Source organism: Hippocampus guttulatus, chromosome 23 (assembly GCF_054856545.1).
Source record: "Hippocampus guttulatus isolate MCC_2025c chromosome 23, RoL_Hgut_1.0, whole genome shotgun sequence".
Taxonomy (NCBI): Eukaryota; Metazoa; Chordata; class Actinopteri; order Syngnathiformes; family Syngnathidae; genus Hippocampus; species Hippocampus guttulatus.
This window is the reverse complement of record NC_141283.1, coordinates 3,934,048-3,955,435: the sequence shown is the minus strand read 5'-3', so window position 1 is coordinate 3,955,435 and position 21,388 is coordinate 3,934,048. Positions and strand designations below refer to the sequence as shown.

The 21,388-nt window shown below is 43.8% G+C and overlaps 1 protein-coding gene across 1 annotated transcript; it reads right to left on the bottom strand.

Moving 5' to 3' along the window:
• Positions 1-504: 504 nt before the first annotated feature.
• On the bottom strand, positions 505-20,329 carry LOC147185783 (inositol-trisphosphate 3-kinase A-like). Its single transcript, XM_086104419.1, has 12 exons — positions 19,979-20,329; positions 16,674-16,829; positions 16,046-16,196; positions 15,707-15,964; positions 13,574-14,443; positions 6,027-6,126; positions 5,426-5,463; positions 5,179-5,354; positions 3,885-4,089; positions 2,521-2,622; positions 2,294-2,365; positions 505-2,223 (listed from the first exon to the last, which is right to left on the bottom strand). The coding sequence occupies exons 2-12, from the start codon at positions 16,718-16,720 to the stop codon at positions 2,014-2,016; spliced, it is 2,229 nt and encodes a 742-aa protein (XP_085960545.1). The 5' UTR covers positions 16,721-16,829; positions 19,979-20,329; the 3' UTR covers positions 505-2,013.
• Between the last annotated feature and the right edge of the window lie 1,059 nt (positions 20,330-21,388).

Below are 21,388 nucleotides of genomic sequence, written 5' to 3'. Positions count from 1 at the left end.
TATTTACCTATTTTTATTATATAATGAATATAAAACCAGAAGTAATAAGATATTTTTAATTTTAAACAACAAATTGTCATAAAATTAAATATTTGTAATATATTACATTGTGTAAGATGCATTTTAAAAATAAATCGTGTCAGAATGCATCTAAGTTGCAGTATAGAGCATTAAATTACAATATAACTTTATGTATTATTCTTATTAATAAAAAGGGCAGCACCTTAAAATATTAAATGTATTATCATTATTAAAACATAGCATGACATATTGACAGGAAATGTAAGGAAACTAGTCCTCCCTGATTTATTAATTTATTTAAATAAATCATCCAAATTATAATGGCAGTAATAATACATTTGGAAACCAGCAAAACTAGAGCCAGTAAACCCAGTTCTAATAAATAGCTTTAAATGCATTTTGGGGGAAATTTTCTATTTTCTGTTTAACACAGAGACGATCTTAATTGTAGTTCGCCTCTTAAAAATCACCCAGACACTCTACTTTTATCATGACAGTGTATTTTCATTCAAGCACATGCTGCAATACTGAAGCGCAGGTTCAAATGAGACCAAAAAAAAAAAGTCCAACAAAAGCATCCCACAGGGCCAAGCCATCAGCTAAAAGAAATATGCTGTATTATAAATAGAGATGAACAAGATTTAAGACGCTAATAAACATGCACTCGTTGAAGAGTTACAGAGGGAAATAAGACATGGAGTGAAGGCAGATGGTGGAGACAGTAAAGGCAGTAAGGCACCATAGTTGAAATTAGGTTGCACATCAAGAGTGTTCAGCAGGCGCTAAAATGGTGTCATCCACACAATGAACAGGATAGGAAAGTAGAGCATTTAATAAGTTTGCTCATTTAACCCATAAGTTTTAGACATCAGATCCAAGCCAAACACACTTAACAAAAATCTTCAAACGTGGAAATTATCGTGCCGACATGTTAAGTAACAAATATGGTAAAAGTATAACAGCAAAAACTCTCCCGTCCTCACTGGAAATTTAACTTAATCCCAAAACATTTTGAGGCTTCATTGTGTGTTTTTAAGGCACTTTGTGCATTCTTCTTTTTGAATTCCATGTCTTTCCTCGTACTTCCACTGGAGGGCGTTAACGTTCTATATTCCCCGTGAAATTATAATTGAAGTTGTAATTTTACGAGAATTTAGATCTACTTTTACAAATGGTAAACAACTAAAAGGTTTTCTAATTTCGAGATGAAAAGCTGTGTTTTTGGCATAATTCTTTAAAAAACGAATTATATATTTTTCTAATAAAATGTATGTTTTCATTATTTTTGATTGAAGACAATTAAAAATAATAATAAAATTGGATAATTTTGAGATTTACAGTAAGTGCTAACCTAAATTAAATCACATGAATTGTATAATTTTGTGGCGAGAAGTCGTGTATTTTTTTATTTTTTTTAAACAAAAATGTTATTTTTCGAAAATAAAGTTGTGTATTTTTTAGATAAAAAGTGGTATATTTTCGCAATGATAAAAACAGACATAATTTTATGAGAATAAAGTCCCTTTTTTTTTTACAACTCAATTATTTTCAAAATTAAAGTCATATAACCAGACTAAAACTTTTACAGGGAAAAGGAAGAATATCAGTGGAGCCGCTTTAAATACAACAAATTTTCAGTCTTCTAACTTTTTTTCTCAAAAATAAACAACTTTATTTGCGCAAGATAACGAATATTAATTTAGTGTCATTTTTGTCTTCTTTTCAGCCTTTGCCTAATACTCCATGACAGATTATCCAAATCTCCAACTGTTGTAATTCTGTTGCTGTTACTTGAAATAAAAGGGTGTGTCGGTGTATCTTTTAAAGATGCATGAAAGAGTAGGTTTGAGTGTTTTTTTTTCCCCTTTAGGGAAGGAACATCTGCAAAACTGACATCCGAAGACGAGAGCGTGCGTGCGTTTCCAAATGTTTCCGCTGCGGATTAAATAATAATAATAATAATAACAATAATAATAATAATAGTAAAAGCGCTCATATTTCAGAGTCCAACAAGGCAGAAATGATATCCACCAGACAGTCCAGTCCGAAAAGGTAGCCGTCCTCCCGGTTGCCCTCTTGCCAGGACGCTCGGTGGTCGAGCTCCTGGCCCTCGGGGAGGGCCATCGTCTTTCCAAAGTCGATCATCCACACTTTAGCTCTGCCTTTGCTGTCGTGGACAAACAGCAGGGAGCTGCCGATCACCTGCGCGACAACACGGACAATTTTTCACAAGAAAGCTGAAGAAGCTTACATGTTGAGGAAATAGGCTTACCTCGTGAGTTTTAAAGAAAGGCGACGTCTCCAGAGTGCTTCTGATTTCCTTCAGCCTGGCTAGGTAGATATTCTGAAAACACATGCGTGTTGTACATGCATTAACATCATGAAAGCTAGCTGCCGTACCCCCCCCCCCCCCAGCCCCTCACCCTCATATGCCACAGGTCAGTCAGTTTCTGCCGAGTTGCTTTCGCTTTGGGGTTTTCGGTTCCCAAGCCCACTTACCAGTATGTCCTTGTCGCCTTTGACAAAATCGCGGAAGGCCGCCATGACTTGCTCACGCGTCTTTGTCCTCTTAAAATCTCTGTTGACTGTCCCGTCCTCCTTCTGTGGGGCCACAGGACACACTCTGCATCACAACTCTTGAAAGAGTCCAGTCTCAAAGAGCCGATAATGTACAAACAGTTAGCAAATTAGCATATTTATCGATTCTCGCTCTAAATAGTATATGACCACAGGACACAATGTAAAATCCTTACAAATTTGCCTTTGCTCTTTCAATACTCAGGCTGTTATGCTATGTTAGCATACCAGCTGTTGGCATGTTAGCACTTTAGGCTACCAATGTCAATGTCTCTTCAATGAGGATCACTGCAGAGAGGATATGACAGACGGTCTTCAGACTGTTGTGTGAGTATTGCGGCTGAACGCATTTCAATCACAACTACTTAAGGTTTTGTTCTTTTGTCTTTGTCCTTTTGGGCGGGATGTAGCTAAAATGTGAAGCCCTTTGAGACTCTTCTGTGATTGAGGGCTATATAAATAAACTTGAATTTACAAAAAAATTCTTTCTTTAGCTGAAACAGTTGAGAAAGGATTCAAAGAAAGAGCTCTAGGATGGTTCCCTGTGGAACTCCTGGACTGCCAACTATTCTGTCTGACTCCTGAGAACTTTGTCACCACTTATCGAGGCCACTTGTGAAACGATCCACTTTGTTTGCGACACACGAGGAGCCACAATTTCCCGGCTTGTTTTGCGGAAGAGGATGGTGTACGTGTTCACACTGGAGAGGAAGGAAAGGGAGGACAGAGTAGGAGCCCAAGAACAAATGGACATTAGTTGAGGAAGGCGGTGGAGGTTATTTTGAAGATCTGACATTTGATGTCACGTGACTAGCTCTGATACACGTCGGCAGCACAGAAGCGCTACAGATTCGTAGAATTCGTTGTGTTCCGTGGCTGCCAAGCAACAAGGTACTATTTGGAGGGACAACATCACCCCCGCCTTTAAGGTTCAGGTCTGGGAACACACGCGCACACACAAACACACACCTCTGTTTCTGGGGATAACCCTCAGAGTCATGGCAACGGACCACCGGGAAGCCATGAATGTCCTTATATAGCCGAAACCGCCTGTGTATGTGCGTGTGTGTGTCAGGGCCAGATGCTAAAGGCCAACCAAGCTGCCACCGACAGACCCCTCACACGACAAAGAAAGACATAATGATTTACACTCGACTAGAAGGCTCTGTGCAAAAAAACAGGAAGTTAGATCATCGCCCTGAAGGACATACACCCCCCCCCCCCCACCCCCTCCCACACATACTCCGAAAAAACACATACACATCCTCGGCTTTGTGAACGCTAACCTTGACTCCTTCTATCCGGAAGCCCAGCGTGGCGGTGGAACTGATGGTCTCCCGCCACTGCATGTACCGGGGCTTGGTGACCGCCTTCTGTTCATTCTCTTCAGCCGAGGGCGCCTCGGGGTCTACCTCCACCATCTTCTGATACATGTCCGGCCGCGGGGTGGGCTTCTTGCGGGCCTTGGTCAGCTCCTCCTCCAGATATGTCCTGATGGATGAGGGGAAAATAGGGCAACGGATGAATGAAAATGTGTGAAATTGGCATTTTACTACTGCAGTTTAACCCTGTGAGGGACAGCGGTTACTACAGTGTATGGCTTATCATGTTATCAGGTTGCAGGGTGCATGAAAGGGTTGATTAGGAAACCACGAGGGAAATGTAATTCATGTGTTTTATTTCGTTTACTGTAACTGTGGTTTCGGAAAATGAAAAAAAATACAGCAAAAGCCTAGGTATGATCAGATCAGCAATATTAAGTGTTCATGTAGCCTTTGAAAGGGCACATACACACGTAAAGCCATGTGATTTCTTCTAACGTATATCCTCAAATATATGATCAGAAAATAAATACTTCACAACTAGACAGGACAGGTCCATCATGAATATTCAGTGAAACGCATATTTACACTAACATACCGCTGCGTGTGATTAAATAATAACGTGTTTGTCTTCAAACTTGGCAATGTAGCATGTTAGCCCGAGGACACTCGCGTGCAAAGCGTTCTTCGTAACCGTTAAACCATTTCTTCGAATTCATCATGAGTCTCTATATCAATGAGTCTCTTTTTCACTGCCGTCATTAAAATGGGTACACACACGCCCACAAGCATGCACACACACACACATGAAAGTTCCTGAGCAAAGTTTAAAAAGAAAAGTTGTTTTTTTGGGGTGGGTGCACTTCAACGTGTTTAGTAAGTTAATAACTAATTGAAGATAACCAAACTGTCTTTCATTAAAACTAATTGGTTTATTTGCTTTTATTTGAGTGTAAGCCTAAAGGAAATAAATGAGAAAAAAAGAATCACAGAATAAATCGTAATCGCAATACTAAGAGTGGAAAAAAAAGAAGCAATTCGATAATTTTTCATAATGGCTCAGCGCTAGGTTCCACTGCAAGAAGCGAATTAGCTTCATGAATAGCATGACATCATAGCGGAGAAATACCAAAGAGGAAGAGGAACGGGAAAACGGAAGGGCCACGCAGTAAACAACGATGGAGGTCATCCAGCTTTGGACCTTCCCTCTTGATGGAGGCGACCATTTTCAGAGAGCGATGAGGCCACGTCCTCTTACCTCACGCCCATCTTGCAGTCCATCACACACGGGCAGTCAAACTCAGCCAGGAGGTCCTCCATCTGATTATACTTCTGGCCATCCTTCTCTACGTCGCCGTGGTAACCGGGTACATACGGACACAGCACGTCCCGCATCAGGAGGGACAGACAGCGCTGCTCGCACTCGCAGTGTTTCTAAACGGAGAACCCGAGATCAACACGCTGGTGCCGCCTCTTACGATACGGTGACAATGTGTTGGACTTACTTTTAAGATGTGACCGTTGGCTCCGGCCTTGAAGCTCCCTGTTAACAGAGACACAGCGTTAGACCGCAAGACGAATCTTAGGACAGTCCAGCCAGGTCGAGCCGATCCCAACAGACGCCGGGGATGTCCGTCTCGCTTGGGCTTTTTTTTTTTTGCCCCAAGGCCACACTTCCTTTTAGGGCCCTGACGCGTACGACAGCCACCCGTCAGGAACCACCGTCAACACGGCCTCCTGGGGGGAATGCTATAAAAGGCCCATCTTGAATCGGGATTTGTATCCACTTACTAGTTTCCACTGCCATACGGAACTACATGACATCACATGGAGTCATTTTAACTCATTCATAGCCATTCAAGATCCATTTGAACCCTTTCATGCACCAATAATAACAACCCATAAGCTGATGACATGATTAGCTGTCCACTGGGGTGACCACTGACCCTAAAAGGGTTAATTTGGCTGCAAGTGCTTCAATCATTTCACCGGTTGTATCTAGTACAAATAAACGACGTTGGTTGATTCCACAAATGATTCTAATCCAGATAAACGTCCCTATAAAAATGAATTTGTGTGCGTGTGTTTGTGTGTGTGTGCACATACCAGCATGTCCTGCCAGTTGTATCCAGGGATATTTCTTCTTGAAGGACATGACAAATGGTGACCAGTGGACCATGTTCTTGATTTTCTTCCATGATTTGTGCTGTCAAGATAGGGCACAGTTAGAGAAAGCCATTGATAAGCAAAGGGGGAGAAGCACTGGGGTAACCCGCGAATAGCGAAAATCTGAGTCGATTTGATGCCCACTGAAATGCATCATGAAAATAAATAAATAAATAAACAACCCCAAAAGATTATTTTTTTAAAAATGATGGGAGGTAAACATTCAATATTGGGGAAAACCTACCAAAATAAATGAAAAAGTATTTTAAAAAAAGACAAGAACTCTGCGGATAAGCGAATCCACAGCTAGCAAAACGCGAGTATGCGCAGGTTTTGACTGTAGTCTCAGATAAACCCAAAGGGGCTGCAGATGTTATTTTCAACAACTCTAAACCAACAATTTTGTCAATGTTTTTGTTTTGTACAGGACTAATAATTTGCCTGATTGATTTATCCGCTCAAGGTGTCGTTAGCAAACCAACTGTAGGAATGCTAGCATTTTATCACCTGTAAAGGACCCACAAGACTAGACCAGAAGTGGGGGCATTTTAATGTGTATAATAATGTGTATAATTTTGTTTACCAAATTTTTTTTCTTCTGCTCACCAACTTGAAGAGAACATTCTGAAAATAAAACGGCGTGTTATGTTTATTCGTCCAGTCTGAAGAGTCCAACGGCCAGTTAAACCACAGCTTTAGTGGATCTCCAGGGAAACAAACCTCTTGGGCTTTAGTACTTTTTTCTGACTTTAATCTTTATGGAATGACTGGCCAAACACACACATACACAGAGCTGGGTGTCCCTGACCACCGCGTCTCCCACACCCCCACTTTGTGTTTCCAGAACACTGTGACCCCCGCCTCCAGAGGGTCCCGAGGTTTCTCTTGGCAACCACCAAAAATTGAAAAAACCCCACTTCTGACGTCTCTCGGAGGGCTCTCCCCTTCCCCGCGCACAGCCATCTTATAAACACTGTGATTTACTGTATGTCGGGTGATGCCTCTTGAATTTTACAGTCACTGAGAAGCCGTGACTTCACGTTAGGTCGAGGACACGAGGACCAAAGAAGGACAACGCGTGACGTCAGCCCATGTGGACTTGATGGAAATTTATTGGATGAAACATGACTACCTATGGACTGTATACACACACACACGCGCGCAAACTCATTGACTGTGTAAAGCAGTAAGGAGTCACACGACTGGTTCTCTGCACAACTAAAGATTGATGAACACATCACACGATGGCAATGAGCAGCATGGCAGTTTACAAACTGGGACTTTAAAAACACAATCGCATATCAAATCGGAAGAGCAATACTGAGGGCAAGAAAAAAAAAATCAGCAAATTGGATTATTTTCCAAATGGTTCATTTGCGTTCTGGCGACAGAACGGCGACAAGTGACCCATCGTGGCGACCGGTCATCTTTAAGCTTCTCTGCCGGCCCTAATCATCCGTCCAGCACCCGAAACTCCTTACTGGCTAGTAACGCATGCGGGGCCGATAGACAACCGCGTGTCATTTGATTGGCAAAACTAACCACTGACAATCTGGACATGCAAATCTGCACACAGGTCAGTCACAACAATGATGGAAACCCCAGGGAAGGGACATTCACCTTCATGTCCTTGATCCAACGTGGTGAAAAAATGTGTCTGCGAAAATGGGGCACTGTAAAAGGTGACTCGGTGGACTCTTGTTCTGCGACCCCCCCCCCACCATTGGTCTTTGTTTTTCTATGTCTATGTTGTGTCTGTTACATTTCACCTCACCCAGTGGTACGTTGACAATAAAGTTATTTTGATTCTGATGTGTGAATAAATGATTATTTTACAATCCAAGCCTCTCCGCAATCTTCTTTTTGGTGTTTTACAGTTACATAAGCAAAAAATAATAGTGGCAAAACTCCCGCTCTGTGAGATGTTTCATTCACCCCCCCTCAAAAAAAAAAAGGTTTGTTTTCTCCGCTTTTTGGTCAGAAACCGACTCATGTTCTACTGCTGAATACTAAAGAATGAAGAAATTTTGAAACAATTTTTGAGGGGGGTGAAGAGTGAAGACTCTACTGTTTCTTTGAGCTGTATCTTGTCTTGAAAGTTCAGCCAAAATGCTCTCAAACAGCTGGTAATATAGTCAACATCTGGTCCTGAATGAGTTCATCATAATAATCATTCTTCCATAATGAGAGACAATGAGTCTGAAAATACTCGGACATGTGGCCACCGACAGGAATTGATGTTTAGTCCATTTGCAAGGTCAGCATCTGCATTCTAGCTCATCGGGAGGATGATGAATGGCGTCCTTCCACACCGAAATTCCAAGCATGCTTTTGTGGACCTTTCCTAAAATTGGATGGATAGAATTGTCCAAAATGTCTCGCTAAGATGAGAAATTAAGACTCAGGGGCGAGTGAGGGCTCAAGCCTCTGGCCAATCGACCATGTGGTTGCTCCTATCGGCATCACCAGAACGGCTGGGTGACAAACCAGAAAAGAGAACAACCTTTGCACCGAGAGAGAGAGAGAGAGAGAGAGAGAGAGAGAGGAAATGGTAAGCAGAGGAACTTCTTGCCGACAGGAAGTGAAGGGGGGTGGGGGGGAGTGGAGGGGATGCCACTTTGCCTCAGCCACAGTATTTTCCACATCCGCCGGTGTCTACAAACAAAAGAAGCGAGAGAGGCCTTGCCCTTTGTAAACAACACAAAGAGCAAAAGTGAAGTAGGGAGAAAAGCCAAGGCAGGACCGTGTACATCATTTGTATGATGTCTCCTGGCATTCATTTATCAAGATCCTTTCATCTAAAAATGTGCTGACCGGGCATTTTCACAATATTACCACGTAGAGATGAGGTGATAATCACGTAGGACTCGGGCTGAACAATTAATCCAATTCAAATCCACTTTGCAGTGGAGCACTTTTGAAATTGAGAGAGGAGGTGTGTGTGTGTGTGGGGGGGGGGGGGGGGGGGGTCCCCCTTCTCCTCCTCACATTTTTCACAGATTTGAAAAAAAAAAAAAAAATTCCCAATGCATTTCAATCGGTGTCAATGATGTGCGTAAAAACTGGCAGATTAGTTTTTGTTAGCTTCCCGCATTTGGCGCTGTGTAAAAGTCGACTCGACATTAGACCAGTTAAAAGCAGGTCTAAGTTGTGGCGCAGGTGGTGTAACGCGCAGGCAGTTAGATTCTACGCTCCACTGAGATGTCATCCCAGTCTTATCCATCGAACACTTTGAATCACTGAATTCATTATTATTTTCATGATATGGATTCAGATATTTTTAAAAGCACCCCCTTGATGGCGGCACAACGAGTATGCAATTTGAAAACTCAACGGCAGTGCGATTTATGCACGGTGATGCTTTCGCGCGGGAGGAAACAACAACGCCACTATCGCACGCCACCAGCTCTTCTTGCAAGGCACCAAACAATGTCTGCAAAGTTTTAGAGTGGGGAGGAACGCACACACTCCGACTACTTCTCACACACGCGCTTAAAATTAGAACGCGTGTGTGTTCGTGTGTGTGTGTGTGTGTGTGGTCCAGCCTGCAGAAGAAAAAAAAGTGAGTAAAAAAACAAATTGTGAAAATGGTCGTTCCCCTGCCGGGCGTGTGAGCATTTTGACACCCACATTGCGAAACATCTCACACGGGCAGCGTTATTTATGATCTGTTAACTGTTATTTGACTGGTGTCTCCCTCTGCGGCGCAGTCACGGTTAAGAGTTACACACTCATGGGCGCGCGCGCACACAGCTGTAAGAGGGAAACTCAGTTTGACGTCACGGGGTTGCCAAGCAACAGGCCGTTGTGGTAGTGAACATTTTCCACTGCGGCGCACACAGTGCAGCATGTGTTTTGTTTTGCTTTGTGTGTGTGTGTGTCCCACTTTTTGACAGTTGTAGCGTCTGCAAGATGGTGTGTCAGGGTGTGTGTGTGTGTGTGTGTGTGTGTGCGTGTTTGTTTTACAGGGTAGAATCTTTGGGTGCAGCCTTTATGACGAACGTAATTGGCATGAAAAAAAGTTGCATCGTTACAAGGGCCGATGCCGATCTTCACATTTGACAGAATAAAACTGACAGCAAATTGATCGGCCGATTATTTTAAAAAGTATTTCAAATGAATAAAATAATGAACAGTTTGAGCTGTTTAAAGAACACTGCTTTTAACTAAGTGTCATTTTGCAAGAAAAAGTTGTGTATGTTTTGAAAATTTGAAAACTGATCTCGATGTTGTGATCATTTCCATCCAAAGCTAAATTATAGCCCATTTTCTTTCACTATTTATTGTTACGGATTATTAATGTGTTGAACTATGACAAATGAGGACAGTTCAAGTTGCCCCAGCACCACTTAAACGATTTAAAAATATATATATGCTATAGCTGTTTTATCGCCTGAATGGCTTCCCATTTAGTTTGTATTCTATGTCAAATGTTTTCAACTTCAAACTGAAAAAGTTTCAAAACGCTAAAAACGACAACCAAACAACAAATAACGACTTCTGTTTTGCGTATCTTCAATTCTAAAATCACGACTAGCCAGCCAATGTGTATTCAAAAGACAGTTTCGGATCAGATCGAAATGACATTGCCAACTAGTGGCCCGGCATGCAAATTACATTTTTATCCGCTCATTTAAGCAAACACGTGTGAACTGGGATTTTTACTCGTCATGCTGCGTGCATGGAAACTTCCTTCATTGTTACGAGGCAGCTGTGTACAAACATTCCGTTGGACCGCCATGGCTTCGGGCGCATCTGAAGCAAAACAAAAAAAATCCCTGCTGATGTAATCTGGGCCCATGCTGACGCCTGATGATGAACTCGTTCAGGTTGCTTCGTCAGCTGCCAATTGTGCTCCAACTACAATAACATTTGCAGCACACGTGTGCCTTTCCCATTTTGGAGTCTTGCCCGGAGGAGTCAAAAGATGAGCCAGGCTGTGTCTAAATAAGGCTCTGTTCTACATTTCAGCCTAGACCAGTCAGGCCTGAAAGCGGGCCGTCATGTGAAAAAGCCAAAGGAACGTTGAGCGCGCTTTAAGCGAGAGGGGTCGTTCGTCAAAGTAGGAGGTTTTTTTTGGGGGGGGGGCAATTGTTTCTTCCGTCAAGTCATAAACGTAAGCAGCGTGTTTCGAGCGTCACGCTTGTCTCTTCATCGGGCGCTCTGGCTCCTTGGCCTCGCGCCGCATACCGCTTGCACAATCAAGCATGCCTAATATGTCGGTGCATGTCGGTACGGTTTCAAGGTTTCATCAGACAAAAGCTGACGAGCTACAGGTGGGTACGCAACGATCGGAATCTCGGTGCCGGCGGTGGTGGCCTTTGGGGGATCCAAATGTAAAATTGAGTTTGAAAATGATTTACGCAGAACCATCAGCAGAAGTCGTGGTCTTTTTTTTTTCACTTTGCAGTGGAAATATGCAAAGAGAAATCCTAAGCCTTCATTCAAATCCATCAGCCAAAATAAACAAATTGCAACCCAAGACACCTGTGACCGTCGGGACATCCGTTTAAGGGACACGTTATTCGACACCCACATTAACTCGGTGTCACGCTATCGTGCAGTCGGCACATTAACACTCGAGAAAGTTGCAAAAAAACGATTTAAGTCGATGTTTAGCAAGGTGTCCTGATTTCCGTCTACTCGAATCAAACGAAACGCGAGAGACCACAAACTATCTGTTGCTTTGGCGTCAACTACTTTGTAATCCACATTATCGCCGCCGACAGGACCAGAGAGGAACACAATTAAGCAACAGGTCAAAATCTTACAACCGGGTCGTGTGTTTTGCCAGCTGCTAAGCGACAAGGAAATAATCAGGCATGAATTACTAATCAATTTGTTTTAGCATTACTCACACTGCCTTTTCCGGCAAATTGTCATAACTGGGCCACGCCGGGAGCGCTGTCTACTCGGGACTATTGTTAAATGCTTTGTTTGTTTGTCGCTGCTTCTTGTGTAAAGGAAGTAGTTTAGAGTGACCATGACATTTTTTCGCCTGTTGCTTTGCATTATGTGTGTGATTTGATTTTTGGAGGCCGACGCCAAATCCGATATTTGGCGGAATAAAACTCAGATAACCGATTAATCGTTCGATTAATTAAAAATAGATATCATGAATAAAGTAACTTCAAATTTGGTCCTTTTCTTCACTGAATATTATACCACAATTTTCTCGACAATAATAAAAATATGAGTTAAGCAGTAAAATCCACCCGTTTTTATCCGTCTTGCACGGCGGCCATTTTGCCACTTGCTGTCGATTGAAAATGACATCACAGTTGCTCAGGGTACAACCAGTCAGCTGTTTTATGAAGCTGTGATGTCATTTCCAGTCGACAGCAAGTGACAAAATGGCCGCCCCCTGAGATGAACAAATAAACAAGTGGATTTTGCCACTTAACTCATTTCTACAAACGTGCTATTAATCAGACTGTCGTGTGGGGATGCATCGAACACAATATTGTCAAGAAAAAATTTTGGGTTGACTTCCACTTTAAAGTGTCTGTTTTAAGCGGTTTCAGGGGCGGGGCTGGAATAATTTTCCGGCTTTGCAAGGACGAAGGTTTATTTGAGATTAGACCTTGGTCAGGGCAGCACGGTGGTCGACTGTTTAGCACGTCGGGCTCACACTGCAAAGATGCAGGGTTCGAATCCGCTTCTCTGGCCTTCCTGTGTGGAGTTTGCATGTTCTCCCCGCGTCTGTGTGGGTTTTTTTCTGGGTATTCGGGTTTCCTCCCACATTCCAAAAACATGCATGACAGGTAAATGTTAACACTCTAAAATTGTCCCAAGGATTGATTGTGTTTGTGAGCCCCAATGGTTGGTTGTCTGTGTGCGCCCTGCGATTGGCGAGCAACCAGTTCAGGTTGTGTAGTCCCGCCTACTGCCCGAGGACAGCTGGAATAAGCTCCAGCACGCCCGCGACCCTCGCGAGGATAAGCGGATTAGAAAATGGATGGACGGATAGACTGTGGTCATGGAAGAAATTCAACTTGAAAGTCAAGGTCGCGCTTTTACGATCAATTAAAATAACAAACAAGAAGCCAGCACCTCTTCTTTGTAGTGCTTCAAAGGGCAGGAAAAGTCCTGAGTGTGTGTGATGTGTCGAGTTGTATTTTAAATTTATTTATTTATTTTTATTTTTTTTGCTTGAACCCTTTCCTTTAAGAAACCTGGCACGCACATGCACTCAGACACACACACACACGCACACGGACACACGCAGGTCAGGCACAGTGCTAGCTTTGTTCCTGTGAGTCAAGCCCCAGGATCACCTCACATGATGCGCACACACTACAAAGGAGGCAAAAACTTTGAAATTACGATTTAACAATTCTAAGCGAGTCCTTTTCTCAAACTTAGTATTTGAGTCGCCAACAGTACGGTCGCAAAATGATGCGCAAGTTTTTGATTCTTATTTGTAATTGTTAGCATTTTATACATCGCTACGACAACATGTGGTATTTGTACTCTGTCATACTTACTGCTTTCTGTCGCGAGCTCAGCTGCGCCGGCGTGAGAAGGTGCCCCCCTCTCTCTGTGTCGGAAATATCCTCTTCCGACTCTTCCCAAGAGGAGGAGAAGCCGGCCGAGGAGGCTGAGGAGGAAGACAGCTTCCTGAGGGAGCGCACCGAGGCGTTGGACGGGGGCACGGGGCTCGAAGTGGGACTCGGGGTGCCGACGGGGGTTTGAAGGTGGCTCTCTAGGCCGTGGTCGGTGATGATGACGGCGGGGATGGAGGGAAGGACGGTGGGAGGCGTGTTGGTCAGACGAGGGGGACCCTCAGGCTTTGATGCAGATGCGTCTGGCTGGGCGCCCAACATGTCGGTCTCCGTGCGCAGCAGCACCTCAGGACCCGACTGCTGTCTGGCGCTCACCTCTCTCTCCTTTGAATCTCCGTCATCTCCCGGTGTTTGTTTGTTTTCCTTCACCCCGCTGTCCTCTTTTATCCCTCCATCTTTGGCTGAAGGCGCCTCCAATGTCTCCGGGGGACCCTGGACAAGGAGTGGTCCATCTGACCGGGGAGCTTCTATTGTTTTTGAACGGCAACCGTTTTCAACAAACAACGTCGCCGCGTCGTTGCTTCTTTTAATCACGCAACTTTCTTCCCGCTTGCTCTCTCCGTGCACTGCTTCATGCTCGCCCTCTCTCCCATTTTGGAGAGCGGGAGGAACTTGACTCTGGTGGGCCTGGGTCATTGAGCATTCGAGGGCTGCCCTGCCACGGCTGGGAGGAGGCGGGACTTGGCCCGCTGCTCGTCTCGGAGACCGAGGGCTGCACTGGAGCTCGCTGGTGAGCACCTTTGCACGAATCCCAGAAATGTGCGCTTCGAAAATGCCCACTTTCCCCTTGACCTGCAACTCACACACAGAGGAAAGAAGGCGTTCAGTGACCTTTATTCGAGCGCTTTTTCCACACTGGAAGACATAACTCGGGGCCGACAGATTAGCTCTGTACAGTTTAGTCATCTATTCCAGGAGACTTGGCCAGCAGGTGATGACAGTCATACAGTCATGACAACACAATCGAAACAGACTTTCACAAATCCTGGAAGTGACTCAGCAAACTCCTTTCATGGAAGCCGTTTTTAGCAGAGGATAAAGAAAACATGCCTGTGAGTATTGTTGTATTGTCTATCTACAGGTGTTGGTGCAACCTGTGCGCTCTAATATCCGTTGCTTAAAACGCGGCCACGTAGACTGGAATCGGGAGCAATGCTCTTTTTCCATCATGTGTTCACATTAGCATGAATCTAGATTAGCTATACAGTGGCAGCTCTACTTACGAAATTAATTGGTTCTGGAAGAAATTTCTTAACTAGAACATTTGGTAAGTAGAGACGCGTTTTCCATGTAAATGCCCTAATCCGTTCCAAGCCCCCCAAAATTCAGACATAAATGTTTCCTAAAGCATAAAAAGGCATCAAAAATATGTAACAAATACATGTTACAATTAGATTATTGCACAATAAATAAGAGTTGTGCGTGCATAGTGTAAAAAACAAAGAATAAAGAATAAAAATTAGGGTCATTTAACTTTTAACTCCACACTCATCATTTTTTTCGCCCTCTTTAGTTCATGGTCTCTCTCAGAAATGGGTTTTGTCTGGCGTTTTGTCAAGAAATGATCCAAGGGCGTTTGCTTTTGTCGGCTTTTAACAATCCTTCGAAAATGTCCGAGGCAAATATTAGCATAGTGAGCGATCGCCCGACTGGTGAATATTTTTCTGGGTGATTCACATTTACGTAAAACCATCGGAACACCTCCTGGGCGAATGACGAGCTATAAGTATGTTGCGTTCAGGAAACTCTGAGCTTGGATAAGCAGCCCATACTGTATTTTTACCTTTCGTATCTTGAAATTTCTTTCGGAACAAGAGGCGATATTTTCCTGTTGAGACGTTTCGTAACTTGAAAATTTCGTATGAAGAGACGTTCGTAAGTAGAGGTACCACTTATAAAAGTGATTGTGAATGCTTGACTCTAGTCAAGCATTCACAGACTCTAGTACAAAGTCAGCTGGGATAGGCTTCAGCACACCCGCAACCCGAATAAGGGCAAGTGGTATCGAAACTGGATGAATCGGTAGAGCCTGAGTGAAATGGGTGGAAGGCTCACCTCCACGTTCTGCAGCTCTTTATGAATCTGCAGCAGCTGCGCTTGGCGTCTCCGCTCCTCTTGCCTGTCTCCTGCGCCGCCTCCCGACAACTCCTTCTCTTCCTCGTCGGCACCGGGTGAGCTGAGTCTTCGAACCCGTTGGCCCACGTTAACCCCGAGGAGCTCACGGGACCGAGGCGACGGAGAGCGAACGCGGGAGGTGGGGCCGGGGGAAAGCGGGAAGACAAAAGGGCGACCCGGCGTCCTAGTGAGGCTCGTCTGGGAAGTTGAAACATGGGCCATTTTATTAAGTACACCTCCACTCTTGTTCCTAGTAGTCTGTGTTCGAACCAGCGGTACCTGAGCGCTGGCTGGGCTGTAGGGCGATCCACCCAGCAGTTGGCAGTAGGGGCCCTGATTTGGAACTTGCGGCACCGGTCTGCCAGTCATGCTGCTACTATCTCGGGAGCTGGTACCAGTGGTACCTTGCCGGACGTGAAACTGATTACCGCTGTTGGAAGAGGGAACATGTTGTCGAGTGATGGGCACTATGTTTAAAACAGTATTTCTACTCTCGTTGCTTATAAAGTGAACTTCCATGTGCAAAACATTTTGTAAAGCTCGGCTTTACATGATCGGGATCTTGGAGCCCATCACCGATCAGGGATTTCGCCCTAAAATGCTGATAAACATTCAATAAATGGAAAATGGGGGGACAGGAGGGGTGGGGGAGATATTTGTGGTTGATGCTATGTCATGTATTAAATATTCTGTGCGTACTTTAAAACATGTTCCAATTCTTCAACCTTGGAATATTTTGTCCCAGACAAGCGATTAACCCTTTCATGCACCCTACAACCTGATAACATAATCAGCTGTCCACTGTAGTAACCGCTGCCCCTCAAAGGGTTAAAATAACTGGAAGCTGAAAAATATGCTTATTATGTCTCATTGAAGTTTCGATTCCAACTGGGAGAGGTCCACTTACCCGTTCATGATTGGGAGGGCGTTCCGGTTTAGGGCAAATGCTGCCATCCCTGCGGCAAGGCCAAGGGCCCTGAAGGCCGAGTGAACATCAGACTAGTTCCCCTTAAAATGGAGGGAGGTGAACGGCTTCGAGGGTCAGTCGAGGTAGAAATCATCCCTGTTGACAAGAAAAAAAAGAAAAAAAAGTCAACTCTTTAACTCCCAAAGACGTTTTTAAACGTCTTTTCAGACTTGGTTCACAATTGGCTGGTACTGAATGAGTTTACTGGAACTGGAAACAAATTCAAATGTTCCCTAAACAGCAGAGACGGCTGAGACTTTTCCGTCCATTGCTAAGTACGTCAGAGACGGAGATCATTCCTGGAGTCATGAGCCCTAAAATAAAAGATACCATTGTTCTGACTTGGGGGGGGGGGGGGGGGATAACAAGAGACAAGGATGACGGCGAGAAGGAAGGCGAGGAAACAGGTTTCACAATGTTTTTAAAAAAGATGAGATTCGTAGGACTCTCTTTGGAAACATGACAGCCCGCCCCCCACCCTCCCACCCCCTGCGCAGAATTAGCTAGCAATCATTTTCCGACCTATCGTAATGTCGTGAGGCTTTTTGGAGGCTAAAGCTGAATGGAAACTTTTACTCAGACAAAAGGGCATGTCCGGAATCATGGAGACCTGGATTTTTCATTGTAGATGGTTTCGATTTCATTTTGACTTTTGTTTTTTGTTTTGTTTTGTTTTTTTCATTCGGTTCATTTCACTTTTTATTTTCAGAGGAGGCTTGTTCGTGTTTTTTTTTCAATCCTTCCTTGTCGTTTATTTTTTAATTAGATTTAGGATTCGTGTTTTAAATATATGGAGTTTGTCAAGTGCAAGATTTTTTAAAAAGTACGATTACAAAGACCATTTTGACTATAATTACAGCGAGTTTTAGTATGTTTTTTAAACGCGAGACTTAAGTAGCTATCAATTTTCATTTTTAAAAAAGCGTTTCCGTCATGTGGGTCCTACCTCTACGTTATATTCTGTATTGCTACAGTACGTACGCAATTTGGGTTGTAAAAGCTCCGGTGCAGTTCTGAGACAGAGAGTCTCCACATTTCACTTAATGATGTTTGTAAAACATAATATACCGGTATTTATTCACTTCAGTCATATGCCACTGCATGGCCCCATGTGTGGCGAGCCTCAGGGTGATTGACTAAGTACTGTTAGTTATGTGGTAAATGAAATATCGCAGTCTGTCAAATATGTTAAGGAATTCTGATCAAAGGTTCCACCTGGAATTTATCTTTTGCTACTCTGAAGGTCCAAATGTGTCAGAAACACATTTTTCTCCCCCCCCCCCCCCCCCCACCCCCCACCCCACACACACACAGCAACTTATCATTGGGCGGCCATCACATATGTGAAGAAGCCTTTCAAAATCCCGCTGGTATTCTCATCATCGGCCAAAAAAGCGCCCTCGGGATGTTCTTCCGCTTCGAGAGGGGGAATAAACACCCGGCTTTCCTCCTGGAAAGAATGGGAGGGTGGGGTAAGACAGTTTCAAGGAAATATCGCAATGATTCATCGCAAGGATTCTCAAAAACCTCAAATTGGAGAGTCTGGAATCGGGAGAACGGAGATAGCGACTGAGAGAGAGAAATATGTGGAATGCGGAGTGTTTACAAGTCCTTCTTGGCTGCGAGCATTTCAGAATCGCACAGTCCTGCTTGTTTTGTTTGTTTTTTTTACTTGCCTTCAGTCTCAAACATAAAATTTGTCACTTTGCCAGATCCTGGAACATTTACAAGCAATAAACTGAATAGACCCAAACACGGTATCTTGCAATTTATCACGAAATAAATATTCTGCCTTGGGGGAGGCCCTACTGTCAGTGCCATTCAGATGCCTTGAAGGCAGACTAATATTCCATATCCAAATATTGACTGCAATTTCACCAAAGGCTTTCCGTTGACTTAAGTTTTAATCATATGAAAACCAAATATTAGATGTCTATATTTGCAGTTGCCATCTTTAGACTAGTGAGAGGGAAAAACTATCGAAATCGCTCAGTTTTGTTGGAAACTTGTCGAACAGTGTAATCATGAATTTTGAAAGGTCAAAAAAAAAAAAAAGACATTCTTTCGAGTCAAACTAGCGAGATTGAAAATATGTCCTTGTTGGAGAGTACAATGAGAATACACTTGCGCATTGGAAGACGTCATCGTTACATTAATAATAATGCCAGTGGGAGAAAGACATCATTTAACCTTTTCAGGGACAGCGGTTACGACAGTGGGCAGCTTGTCAGGTTTTCAGGTGACAGGCTGCATGAAAGGGTTAAAGACAAAATGGTGAAAAAAAAAATGAATGAGTCAATCGCAACATATTTACAACATTGCAAACTAAAGATATCCCCATCACATTTTCTTGCACCTGAGTCCGGGTCCCAAACCACTTCTGAGTATCTGCTAGAGTCCTGATCCAATTCCTCATCAATAAGTAGAAACTGCATTCGGAAAAAGGTGTGTGTGTGTGTGGGGGGGGGGGGACACTGCTTCTCGCCTTTTTTAACGCCACCGTACGAACTCAGAACATGACATCTTGGAACATAAACCATAAATATTCCTTTTCCTTTTGGCTATATTGATACCCCAGGTTCATTTTATCGCTTTGTGACCTTCAAAAATGAAGACAGTTTAGAATCTTTTTTTTTTTCCAGATGATACCGATCAACTGAAAATCATGTTATGAGCCCTGGTTTTCTGATCATTTGATTGAATCGGGACAACCCTATTAAAACAGCTATTAAACATTTTTAAATGTAGCCTGCGGCCCTGGATAAAGTCTGCTTAAGTGTATTCTGATCCAGTACAGTCATTTTTTTTAAAGTACGGTTCAGTGGTATTTAACTTTTCAATCAGTATCGTTATCAGAACTGTTTATTTTTCAAACATACAGTATATTCAATCGGTATTCCAGAACGAAGTTTTTTTCTCTTTTCCAATAGTTTTAATGTTCAAAGTGTGCATAATAGTACAGTGTCTTACAAAAATAAACAGATACACTTTTTCAGAATAAAACCGCTGCCTTAATTTTTTTGATCAACATTTAACATGGCTGTACTGTAGTTTAATCTTGGGTCATGATGGTGGTGTGGAGAACTGAGCATTGTTTGAGCTGGAGAACGACGAGTTGAAAGGATTCTAAATGACACTTGACTGAAAATAACAACGACTTATGCATTGGAGGATGCTGCTGTTACATCTTGAAGAAAGCAACATTTTGGCTTACAAGAGGTTATTATTACATTCAAATGTCTTACCTTACGAGTAGTCTTTCACAGACGCCTCCGGCAGGAATTTATTGAGTTAACTCGACTCAACGTGGAATAAATACTTATTATCGATGTCAATACAGTGACTATTACCCTGTATTAAAGAAGGAGCGTGGAATAGGCGGTCTAACTTGGTCACGCTCGCAACGCGAAAAACTGCCACGCAAACTACAAGAAGCGTCCCTTTTTTTTCCTCGCCTGGTGTCCCCCACGCTCGTTCTCGCTACAGGCCGGCCGAGGTGACGCCCGGCCCGCGGGAGGTTTCCGGAGCCATGTGAGTGGCTCGCCAACTCCATCAACAAGAAAGTCAGCCGCCCGCTGTGTGGACGACCTCCATCCGCCCCGCCAAGCCGGAAGTGATCGGGAAAGAGACGCCTGCGCGCGCACACAAACAACACAAGCACGTGCGCGCGCGCACGCACACACAAACAACACGCAAGACCGGCAAGAGACGCTTGCACGCGCACACACACGCACACGCTCCCACACACAATCATTCGAGCTCCTGCGCGCGGACGTTCCCGTCAGTAATTGGAACGTCCATACATCCATCCATTTTCAGATCCTATTTATCCTCACAAGGTTCGCGGGGGGTGCTGGAGCCTATCCCAGCCGTCTTCTGGCATTAGGCGGGGGACACCCTGACCCGGTTGCCAGCCAATCGCAGGGCACATAGAGACCACTAACCATCGGCGCTCACATTCACACCGAGGGACAATTTGGAGTGTTCAATCAGCCTGCCATGCATGTTTTTGGAAAGTGTGAGGAAACCGGAGTACCCGGAGAAAACCCACTCAGGCACGGGAAGAACATACAAACTCCACACAGGGAAGCCTGAGCTGGAATTGCACTGCGAGATTGACGGGGGACGGGTTTGTTATGTTTCGATCTGGTTACATTTGGTTTTGATTCCTCATGTGCCCTTTTTTCGCCACCTGTTTTCGTTATCAGTGTTCCTTGTGTGGAACCAATTAGCTCCCTCAACCCTTTGTGTGTTGTCCAGGTGTTTCTCGTTGTCTCGTCACTTAGCTTGTATTTAGTTCCCTGAGTTTCTGTCAGTCTTTGTTGGGTCATTGTGAGCTGTGTGTATGTGAGCATACGTGTGCTCCTGTCATGTTTTGTTTCCTGTTGTAGTTTGGTTTATACTTGTGATTTCCAGGCATTTTTTTGAGTACTTCGACTTAGTGGTTTTTTTCCCATTGTACTGCTGTGTGTATTTTTTGTTAAATACATTTTGGTCAATCCACCCTGCTCCTCCCTGCCTCCCTGCTTTTTGGGGTCCTACAACTACCATCAAGCAGAACGTGACAGGGTTTGATCAAATGATGGCCACGCCCACTGGCACAATTAGTTAATGTGGTAAAGTTATTGTTACACAATCAACTTTAATTGCCTTGT

What these genes read in the sequence shown, in the direction of transcription:
- LOC147185783 (XM_086104419.1), bottom strand. Translation starts at nt 16,720, where the DNA reads ATGGCAGCATTTGCCCTAAACCGGAACGCCCTCCCAATCATGAACGG. An exon ending in AAGAGCTGCAGAACGTGGAG is followed by an intron (nt 14,444 to 15,706) that starts GTGAGCCTTCCA and finishes TGTGAGTTGCAG; the next exon opens with GTCAAGGGGAAAGTGGGCAT. An exon ending in TCCGGATAGAAGGAGTCAAG is followed by an intron (nt 2,623 to 3,884) that starts GTTAGCGTTCAC and finishes GTGGCCCCACAG; the next exon opens with AAGGAGGACGGGACAGTCAA.